This window comes from Lagenorhynchus albirostris, chromosome 2 (genome assembly GCF_949774975.1).
Source record: "Lagenorhynchus albirostris chromosome 2, mLagAlb1.1, whole genome shotgun sequence".
NCBI lineage: Eukaryota > Metazoa > Chordata > Mammalia > Artiodactyla > Delphinidae > Lagenorhynchus > Lagenorhynchus albirostris.
In genome coordinates, this window is record NC_083096.1 from 95,212,954 (window position 1) to 95,225,070 (window position 12,117).

Consider the following 12,117-nt stretch of genomic DNA (forward strand, 5'->3'; position numbering starts at 1 on the left):
GTTGTGGCGCACAGGCTTAGTTGCTCTGTGGCATGTGTGATCTTCCCGGAACAGGGATCAAACCCCATGTCCCCTGCATTGGAAGGTGGATTTTTAACCACTGTGCCACCAAGGAATCCCCCTCAAGTTATTTTTGATAACCCTTTTGATTTCTTCTTTGACCCAGTGTTATGGTATGGAACCACAAACACACCAAATAGTCAAACCAATCTTGAGAAAAGAGAACAAAGATGGAGGCACCACACTTCTTGATTTCAAACTACATTACAAAGTTATGGTAACTAAAACAGTATGGTACTGGAATAAAAAAAGGCACATAGACCAATGCAACTGAATAAAAAAACCAGAAATAAACCCACACATATATGGTCAAATGATCTTTGAGAAGGACACCAAGAACACGCAATGGGAAAGGCATAGTCCTTTCAAGAAATGATGGTAGGAAAACTGAATGTCCACATGCAAAAGAATGAAACTGGGCCCCTGCCTTACAGCACTCACAAAAATTAATTCAAAATAAATTAAAGATTTAAACGTAGAACTCAAAACCATAAAACTCCTAGAAGAAAACAGGGAAAAAGTTTCGTGACACTGGTCTTGTCAATGATTTCATGGACATGACACCAAAAGTACAGGCTAAAAAAAGCAAAAGTAAACAAGTGGGACTGTATCGAGCTAAAAGGCTTCTGCATAACAAAGAAAACATTAAAAAAAAAAAGAAAGAAAAGGCAACCTACAGAATGGGAGAAAATATTTGCAAACTATGTATCTGGTAAGGGTTTAATATCCAAAAATATATAAAGAACACTTACAACTATATATATACATATAGCACAATTTAAAAATGGGCAAAGGACCGGAATAGACATTATTTCAAAAAGACATACAAACAATCCATAGATACATGAAAAGGTGCTCAACACCACACGTCATTAGAAAAATGCAAATCAAAACCATAATGAGATATTACTTAACACCAGTTAGAGTGTCTACTATCAAAAAGACAAGAGATAACAAATATTCACAATGATGTGGAGAAAAGGGAACCCTGTACACTGCTGTTAAGAATGTAAATTGGTACAGCCATTATGGAAAACAATAGTTCCTCAAAAATTAAAAATAGAACTACCGTATGATCCAGCAATCCTTCTATGTATATATCTGAAAGAAAGAGAGTCAGTATCTTGAATTGATACCTGCACTCTTATGTTCATTGCTGCATTACTTACTATAGCCAAGGTATAGAAATAACCTAAGTGTTCCTCAGTGGGAGAATGGATAAAGAAAACATGGTATATCTATATATAATGAAATACTATTCAGCCATTAAAAAAAGAAATACTGCCATCTGTGATGACATGAATGAAACTGGAGGACATTATACTAATTGAAATAAGCCATACAAACAGAGACAAAACTGTATGATCCCACTTATATGTGGAATCTTAAAAAAAAAATGGAGCTCGTAGAACCAGATAGTAGAATGATGGTTGTCAGGGTCTGGGGGTGCTGGGGGAAACGAGAAGGTATAACACTTTCAGTTATAAGATGAATAAATTCTAGGGCTGTAGTGTATTGCATAGTGTCTATAGTTAATAATACTGTACTGTATACTTGAAATTTGCTGAGAGTCTTTTTTTTTTTCTTAAGAGAGTAAGTCTTAATCATTTTACCACACTCACAAAAGAAAATAGTTAACTATATTAGGTGACAGATATGTTAATTAACTTAATTGTGGTAATTATTCCATTGTTTAAGGATCAACACAATTCTACTCTGTTCCATGTACCCAACACTTTGTTACTGCTGGTTCAGTTTGAGAGTGGTGATTTCATTCAAGATGCAGTGGGGTCCAAAGCCTTAGTTCACACGAACCTGTATAGTCCCTCAAAATATGGGCCAGATGTCATCTAGGGATTGCCTGCCCCTTGAGAGCTAGAAAGACTTGATAATATTCCCATCCCACTTACTTTGGAAACCCAAAGCCGTCAAGATTTCTGTTGATGGATGGTAGGGAGGGAATGAGTTTTTGTCTCCATGGTCATCTCACAATGTTTTACTGGCTTCTCTAACTCTTTTCCCTCATCAGTTCCTAATTTTATGTCCTTTCCTAGAAAAAAAAATCTCCTTCTTTCTAGTACAGACCTAGAAAACCACATTTACACTCTTGGGGTCTTGTCTCAGAATCTCACTCTGTCAGTGGTTTTTCAAGATATCTTCTTAAAGAGGAAGATTTTATCTATGAGATAATTCAGATGCCAGATACTAAAATAATATATTTTCACCTTCTAATAACTGTCTTATTACTCAACTTCTATGATTTGGGAATTTGTTTCTTAGCTGTAAAGTGGCTCCATGGAAGGCAGGCCTGTTCAAGTACCTTAAATATCATCTTTTTCAGTATCCTGAGACATGTAGAGGAGAATGTCTTTCCCAAGATCACACTGCTATTTAGTATCAGAGCCATACTGTAGCTAAGAGCCTCTGAATTCTCATTCCAGTGTCCTTATCACTCCACACCGCACTGATATTCCAAATAAATGCAATCATTATATAGGTAACCTATTGAAAGAATTTTCTCATTTAATCAAATGTGAAACATTCAAATTACTTAACGAGAAGATTTTAAATTTTTATTTTCCTTTGAATATTGAAATTGATAGTAACCCCTCCTGGACCAGATATTCTTTGTGACTTTACATTAGAAAAGCAATTACATATTCTTACAATTTATTGCTCTTTCAAATATGCCATATAGTTCAAAATATCATGTAGTAATACAATTACTAAATTAATCACTGCTGCGAAGTCAATTTTTATTTATTTACAATTTTAACTCAGACTATAGGCAAATTTAATTTTATAAAATTTAAAAATTAGAGATGTTTAAGTAGAGAGAATTGAAGTAATTAAATGAAATTGACTTGTATCTACTCAATTTATACAAATGCCTTATTTATTTTTTTTCTAGTCAATATAAGGTTTTATTGGGATAATAAGTAAAACTTGTTGCACATTCATTGTGGCAGGCACTATGCCCTATATATTATGCTGTTTCTGTAACTTCTCTATGAGTTAGCTGTTATTTACAATTATTAGCTAGGAACATGAAGGTGCATGTGGAAAGTAAATTGCCCACAGACACACACTAAAGTAGTAGGAATTGAATTCATACCCAAATCTATCTCACACTAACACCCACATTTTTACAGATGTGAAAATTGATTCTTTATTCACAATTATCAATATTATTTTACTATCTATATCTATATGTATGTAGATTATTTTTCAGAGGTTGCATGTTAATATCTAATGAAGAACTATACTTTTTCAATTACTCACTCATCAGTTAATTCATTTAAAGCCTATTTTATGTCAGACAGCACGTTTGGTGCTAAAGGTTTAATATATGCTTAGATGTAAATAAGTATTTGAATAATTATGAAGATTTTCCCTCCTAACATTTTATTAGCTTTTCTCAAATTACATATTTATTAAAATAGATAAAATACTATTAATGCAATAATAAATTTTGAAAATATTTTTCTAAGCTGTTTGAGATATTTTCCCCCTTGGAATCCTTGCCAGTTCCTCATTTAAATTTTTTCCTCCAAAATCTCTGGAATAATGAGAATGCAGCTTTGCCTGACCTGTAAATGGACTCACTTTCCCAATTATATTGAACATATTTTCTTAGCTTTTTTGACTGTCCATAACATAATGGTTCATACTCATACAGTATTCATCTTTAAGCAACAAAATCTAGGACAGGATTTTGATAAGAAGGCTATCAAAAGCCTTTTGGAAGGCTTAGGAAGGATATCAAAAAGGAAAGGAAGGCTTTTGATAGGAAGGCTCACCCTAATTGGAAATATGTCAGCATTTTTTCTAGGTTACATGTAATGATGGACTTGATTGCATAAGAGTAGGGACATACCTGACCTAGCAGCATGTAAAGCATTCGCATAACACAGATGATTTAACTCTATGAATATACAATACTCCCAACAAAAATCTTTTTTCTTCTCAAACTAAACCTACCATTTTTAAAGTTTAAAACATGTATTAAAATCCAGATTTGACTTTAATAATCTAACAAGGATGAACTAAATGATATAAACCTGTTCCAAAATCTAATATGACTTCAATCTAATTTGGTGGAAGATAGAAGATCAAGAGCAACAGACACCTTCTTGGACATACTTTAATTTGTACCTAAACTAGGAGATTTCAGAGAAATCCTTGGTTTTGGGAATGGTCTAGACCTATACAAGGGAATCCATATTGGCCTGTGCACCTACTTCTATTTCAAGGACAAGATGATGTAAGGTATTATCTGAGACATGTGAGAGAAAGGGAGAATACAAAATCCTTATAAGGATAATTCTAACATACCTTGAAACATTAATGTCACCACTTTATGGTATGTATGGAAAAAGAAGAGTTGTTTCACCTGTATCCCTGGGTGACCCACTATATACTCATCCTCAGTGTCTCTAACTCTGTGGTAAGCTACTACTCATGTTCTTTCTTGTCATCTTCCAGAATTCTTTCAAAGAATGCTGCTCCTTCCTCTTAAGTGGCAAGAAAGGGGACTGGCCTTACTTGCATTTGCCTTCCCTGAACCTTTATCCTCCTGTGTATATGTCAATCATCACTGGAGGCTGGGAGAGATTAGAGACAAACATAGCCTGGACACAGGTCATTGCCAAAGATTAAGCCCATCTTCAAGTCTACCTTTCTCTAGGAGTGCCTATTTCTTCATAGTGCAGATTCTGTAACACTCATTATCCAACTCTGCCTGCCATGTTGGTCAAGCTGTACAACATATGTGTTCCCATATTTCCAAAGTGAAGTGGGACACAGATTCCCCAGGATTTTCCAAAGTCTGTTTAACACTGTGGGGAGACTACATCAGGATTGCCTAGATTTTAACCTGAGATGGATCAGGCAAATTAGTTTATGCTTGTGGATTCAGAAATAGGAAATAGGAAAAAAAATTCAGAAAAAACTTGTATTTATATCTTTAAAAAGAAAACCATTGAAATATCCTAATTCAAAACTCAGAACTTTGTTAGAATTTCTTTCATTTATAGAAAATTTAGAATTTTGTTTCTTTTTAAAAATTATTATTACAAAAGAGTGTGGATTCCAAATGGTTTCAGTAGTTAGTGACTCTAAAAGTTTGAAACTAGCACTGGCTTTGGCATTTGAGTGACCATTGATATTTAGAAATGAATGTGAAATGAAAAGTAAAGTTTCTTTTATTTTCTCTAGGAGATATCTATTATGAAAGTCTGTCTCTCTGTCTCTCTCTCTCTCTATGTTATAGATATTATGTCTTGATTTCCAAATTTATAAGATTATAATTTAGTACTATAATGCATCCCTCATATATGCACATTTTCTGTTTCCCATCTTCCCCATATGGTTTTATTAATTAAATCCAAATTTACTGTTGTTAATATTATGTCTATGTAAACATTTTTCATTCTGAGCCAAGCATTATGACATTTTATTTCCTTTCTTAGACAAGAGTTTTTACTTTTCTAAAAGTTATTTATTTTTTTATTTGCTTGGCATTCTTCAAATATCTACTTATGTCTTCCCAAACTTCCAACAACTCTCTAAAATGCTTTTCAATAAAATGATTCACAAGGTCAAACCCTTCAACTTTATTTTATTTTATTTTTCTAAAAAGACCTTTCTCACAAATTCCACCAATGAACTAACCTCATATTTACTGGTTTATCCATAGCCTCCTGGAGCCCTAATCTCCTGGGACTTTTTTTGTTATTATATTGAGAATTCCCTTAGCCTCTCTTCTGTATAGGATTCTATTTCAGAAATCTTAATTTCCTCTTTCTGGGTTTAATTCCTCCTTTCTGTGAAAAAAGGTATATGGGAGTTAGATATTTTTAGGTTTTTGCATGTGATAAGTATCTATTCTCCCCCACAAATCATGGCTGATGGTATGGCTGGCTACAAAATTCTAAGTTGGAAATCATTTTCCTCAGGATTTTAAAGAATTTTTCTACTGTGCTCAAGCTTTCAGGGTTACTGTTAGTAAGTTTTCTAAAGTAGCTAACATTAATTTAGGAATTCCTATATACCATGTTCTATATTAGCCTATTTATTCCTCATAACAAAGTTATGAAAAAGTAATATTATCCATAATGATAGTTGAGGAAATTGAGGTCGAAAGAAATTGAAAAGCTTGTCTCAGGTTACTTAGCAAATAAATTTTACAGTCAAAATCTGAATCTACACTCTATTGAGTCTCTTGTACTGGCACTCTGGTGCTAATCTAATTTTGATCCACCATATGTAAACATAGTCATTCTCCTTCTCTGGAAGTTAGCATCACTTTTTCCCCTTTGATTTTCTGAAATATTACAATATGCATTGCTTTTAACATTTCCAATTTTAATCTGTATACTCATATCCTTGATCTCATAATTGCCTCTTTCCTGTTTTCCATATAGTCTCTTCAAAAAATCTTTATAATTTGATGTTTAAATTCTGGGAATAATCCTCTAATTTTTTAACCTATTCTATTTTATTTTTTGTCTCTTGCCATTTTCCTCTATTTTCTGGAAGGTTTCCTCAATTTTACATTTCAACTTTTCTATTGAATATTTATTGCAGTTAGCACATTTTATTTTCAGGAATCCAATTCATGTGTATAAATCTATTTCCATTCTTTTTTATGTGTCCTATAACATTCTAGAATTTTTATAGTATCAATTTCCACCTTTGTTAGGTTTATTCTTAGGTAACTTATAGTTTTGCTGTTGTTGTAAATTATGTTTTTTAAATTACTTTTTCTAATTATGTTTGGTTTTCAAGAATGCCATTGATTTTGTACTGCTGTTTTTTATTTATCTTCATTTTCTTCTTTTACAATTACTTAGCATGGGCCATATATAGTTTCCTTCTTGATTATTAATCATTTTATTATTAATAAGTCTCTTAATCCAACAAAAGCTTTGTATGTCTATGCTGGGGTTTGGCGGCTGTGTGAATTGGGACAGCTTCATTTTGTGTATATTGTCTCAGAACATTTTTTCATCAATCCATCTGCTCTAAGATCATTTATTTTCTTTGTAGTACCTTTGTCTGTTTCTCAACATCTTTTCAGAATGAGCAGAAAATCTATATGGCTCCTTATGAAACTTATTATGTTATAGATTTCCTTTATGGTATTAGAGAGTGTATTTTATTCCCCCAAGCTAACACTTAGAATTGGATTATCAAATCAGACAAAAGTGAATCAGAGATCCTATTCCAGCATCAAACTTTTATAATAATTTCAAGGATATAGTCAATCAAGATGTTCAGACAAAACAGAGAAAGGCCTGAGATATCAACAGCAGCTCCTCAGGTCCCATTTTCCTGCATTGGTCATTAGTATCTGGCTCAGAACAATAGATCAGGTTTCTAAATAAGGTTAATGGGGTCACCTCAGAAAACAAGAGCAGTTAAGGTATAAAACATTTCCATTTATGTCTCAGAGAATTGTATAACTTACAAGAAATACACCATACCGCATAGATTCTAGGTTATATTTATTATAGGTAAGCCTGAGCCAGGAACACTCTATAAAGGGCATTTCAGAGATAAAATTTGTTCCCCCAGCAAATATCAGTAGTCCCTTTTCCCAGAAGTCCAGCTGACAAGGAGATTAGACCAGGTCACCTACCTTCTATTCTTTCTCTCAGGGCATCTGATGGTAAACAGAGTGAATAGATTGCAGGTTAACTGCTTTAGTTACTTCTTTACACTCCCAAAAGGATTCTGTACAACTATCAAGCTGATCATCAAATATGTTCCTTGCTAATACTTGCAACTCTTACTAACTTCTTCCAGAAAGTATTGGTTTTCGTTGTGACTTTTAGAGTTTGTGTATAGTTCCAAGGCTCACCACATCCTGGTAGCTCTCTGTTCAAATAAACAAGTCTTTGATTAGATCTTTAAGGTCAGAGACCTCTGTATTTCTAAGAGGTTTGGCCATGCTCAAAGTCTGTTGGTATTATTTCCTCTCTAGAAGAGTCCAAATTCCACTCTGTTGAATTTTCATGCTGGTCCTTATTGTTTATTATATGGGCTGACAATCTCACAGTTTTATTAGAGATGAAGGGGATTATTCCCTATAGTTTTTGTTCTTGTTATTTTCTCTTTTCATTAAGGAGGAGGTTGGAATGGAGATAACTTTGCTGTGTAATCTTCAAACATAAGAAAATGAAACTTTTTTTAAAGACCTTCTTCTGCTATAACTAAAATGTCTGTGATTTGAAGAAGTTTCCTAAAACAAGATTTACTTCAAACTCATGTGCTTGATTTTTTTGTGAAAGAATCAGTTTTATAAATTCTAGAATTAAGGAGGATCCTATATAAACTTTAAAAATACACAAAAAGTTTTTGAAAAGCAAATGGTTAAATTTTGTGATAATTGCTTTTGGATTCTGAAAGTATATAATTGATACTGGTGAATATAAGAGTAAATAAAAGAAAAACAGAACTAAAATTTAGACTCACTTTCAACTACTTTAAATCAGTACCTAGAGTGTCAAATTTTATCTGCAGCAATAAAGAATTTAATTAATTTAAAGAATACATTGAAATTATACTCTATGGTGCTTCTTTTTTCTATATTTTGGATTAGCCCTTTATATTTTGAATTAATAAGAGAATCAGATGCAAAATTCCTGACAGTATAGGGAATTATTGACCAGTTTCCACTAAATGATAGGTCAAAAGAGTAAAGGCCACACCTTATCTTTTTACCTCTCATACTTTAGCATTTTATCTTGCTCATAATAGTTTTCAAGTGGGTGTGCCCTTTACTTCTATCAATAATGTGATGAAAATATTTAAACAATATTCTTTTATTGCCACTTTTCCAATTAATTAGTATATGTCAATAAAAATGTTGGCACTTTTTTCATAAGCACCATCTCATTTATTTCTAACGTCTCTAAAGATTCTTTTCAATGAGTTAAAAGAGCACAAAATATTCTCTACTGGAAGGGGAATAGCAAATCTTCAGCAAAATAACACTTGTCAAAAAAAAAAGATATATCTCTCATCAAAAAATCTACAAACAATAAATGCTAGAGAGGGTGTGGAGAAAAGGGAACCCTCTTGCACTGTGGGTGGGAATGTAAATTGATACAGCTACTGTGGAGAACAGTACGGAGGTTCCTTAAAAAACTAAAATTCGAACTAACATATGAGCCAGCAATCCCACTACTGGGCATATACGCTGACAAAACCATAATTCAAAAAGAGTCATGTACCACAATGTTCATTTCAGCTCTGTTTACAATAGCCAGGACATGGAAGCAACCTAAGTGTCCATCAACAGATGAATGGATAAAGATGTGGCACATATATACAATGGAATATTACTCAGACATAAAAAGAAATGAAACTGAACTATTTGTAGTGAGGTGGATGGACCTAGAGTCTGTCATATAGAGTGAAGTAAGTCAGAAAGAGAAAAACAAATACCATATGCTAACACATATACATGGAATCTAAAAAAAAAAAAAAAGGTTCTGAAGAACCTAGGGGCAGGACAGGAATAAAGATGCAGATGTAGAGAATGGACTTGAGGACATGGGGAGGAGGAAGGGTAAACTGGGATGAAGTGAGAGAGTAGCATTGACATATATACACTATCAAATGTAAAACAGATAACTAGTAGGAAGCAGCTGCATAGCACAGGGAGATCAGCTCAGTGCTTTGTGACCACCTAGAGGGGTGGGATAGGGAGGTTGGGAGGGAGTCACAAGAGGGAGGGGATATGGGGATATATGTATACATGTGGCTGATTCACTTTGTTGTTCAGCGGAGACTGGAACAACAATGTGGGGCAATTACACTCCAATAAAGATGTTTAAAAAAAAAAGATATGTCTCAGTCAAATTAAATTACAGAGAGTATTGACATTGATAGAATAAAAATTCCTAAGATAGAACTGGGTAGAATTCCTAAAGTAACACACAATTCTTACAAAATCTACCACTAGGAAACAGAGGTTTCATTTTATATCGCATTGTAACTGCACCAAGGAATCTTCTTTAGCAAAGTCCCAACATCCCTCTTCAATTTCAGTATGACATTTTATTTTGAAGTTAATAGATAATAATATGTACAACCATAGAATATCAGCTAAATCAAGACACTAAATATAGACAGGGTAATACTGTAGCTTCTGTTCTATTAGGACATAAGAACAGGACCCAAATCTGACCAGGTATAAGATCTTTAGACTCATTCAGTCCAGTACTGCATGGCAGAGCAAGCCTCTCAGAGACAGTGTTGTGCCAGAAAAACCTTCCTGACTTAGTTTTCCTCCCTCTCAGAATCAATTTGGTTAAGAGAGGAAACCAAAGCCATACAACATCATCATGTGAAAGCCATTGGAAAGAGAATGAAAAAAGAATATTTAGAATGTAGGAGAAGATTCCTGTGAGCTCCAGATAATTAATTATTATAGACTGCATAATTTGTTTCTTTTAGATTTTAACTTATTAAACATGAAAGGGCCTTTATATTGTGAAAAGCACCCAAGTGTTATGACTTTGTATGGGAATCATCATTAAATCAGCTACCCCTAACTGTTAGAAACACCCTATGTAAGAAATACAGACATGTATTAGAGATACATAGCCGGGCAAGTGGTGTTAATGGCAACAAACATGTTTTTCAATATGCTTTTCTGAGTTCTTAGAAATGCCTTTGACAAAAAGGTTAATGAAAATCTTCTAAAACACAACAAAATGTTGATTGTAATGATATTATTATTAGTTAAGTATATGTGTTTTTTATGCCTTTCTGAGTTTTTCAAGTTGATTACTTATAAGAGCTTTAACCAAAAATTAATGAATTATGAGAAGTTATAGATTACATATATATAAGAACAGAAACACCTTTTATTTCTCTGTGTGTATATATTTAATTCAAACTTTATAATTTAGATTCAGCATGAATCGCAATAAATGGATCTTCAGCAGAGTTACTAATAGAAAAGTTAGCATTGCCATCACCGGAAACATAGATTTTAATTCCTGTACAATAGTTACCAATTTTATCTCCAGAAATGACATCACAATATGTACCAGCAGGAAGACCAGTTTGCAAAGTTGAAGATAATGCCCTGTAAAATAAAATTTAAGATTTCACCACAATTAAAAGCAAGAATACAGACTATCTCTAAAACAAAGAGTTTAACTTTGTGCTGTAGAAATCTAAGCAGTCAAGGTCTCAATGAAAATAAAATCCAAATACAAAGGCCTCTCCAGTGGCTGTAAGCAGTTTTCTTAGGGCCAACAATATTCATATACAAGAGAAGACTTAGGCGTAACCTAGTCAAGAGTAAATATTATTAAAAAAATAATAATAAGGTTGAAGAGTATCAGTGAAGATTTGGTTGAATTGGCTCCTTTAGAGAAAATTGATTCCTGTGGTAAACACACCCATTTAAAATTTGTCTTCATCTGAACTTAAGAAAATACTGATTACTGTCAAGAATTTAAATATGATTATTTCTTCAAAAACCTCTTTTTTTTCAAGAGGGTCAAATAAATTTGGGCTGGAGATAAAAATAATCTCGCATTTCTATGAAGAAGTATATGGTTTTAAAATACAAATCTGTCCCAGAAATTTATTTTGATTCTCCCATCTACAAAAGACAGAAATTAAAGGACTGGCAATGGAGTCTTGGGGAAGAAAGAGATACACTTGATTTATTTTTTGTCAGTAAAATATAATTTGTGCTAGAGTGAGCTAAGCATGAGTGGAAGTTAGCCTTTGGCAAAGGCATTTCAACTGCTTGCAAAGAGGTCTTCTCAGCTATAGTTCTCTGTGTGAGGGAATCAGTATACTTGAGACAGAGAATATTAAGTGTCACAAATGAAAAGCCAGTAATGAGATGTTTCAGAACTAAAACTAAAAAATCTCCTGACGTCAATCAATGACCATAACATATATATTCTTCATATATATATATGCTTTAAAAAGTATTATTTGCCACAGAAAGACAGGACAGTGAAAAAAAGAAGACCAAAGAACTAGATACCAGGGTAGGTGAAAAAAAAGAGACAGAAAAAA

General features: G+C 33.2%; 1 protein-coding gene across 2 annotated transcripts in view; it reads right to left on the reverse strand.

Annotated features, from left to right (window-relative positions):
* The window catches only part of LOC132514574 (pancreatic alpha-amylase), a 59,402-nt gene that overhangs the window by 14,213 nt on the left and 33,072 nt on the right, over positions 1–12,117 (reverse strand). The window contains exon 10 of one of the 2 annotated variants that reach the window (XM_060139484.1): positions 11,091–11,164. In XM_060139484.1, the coding sequence (XP_059995467.1) occupies positions 11,091–11,164 (74 nt within the window). Of the gene's footprint in view, positions 1–10,920; positions 11,165–12,117 lie in introns of those variants that run through there. The other variant, XM_060139485.1, reaches the window with a different exon arrangement.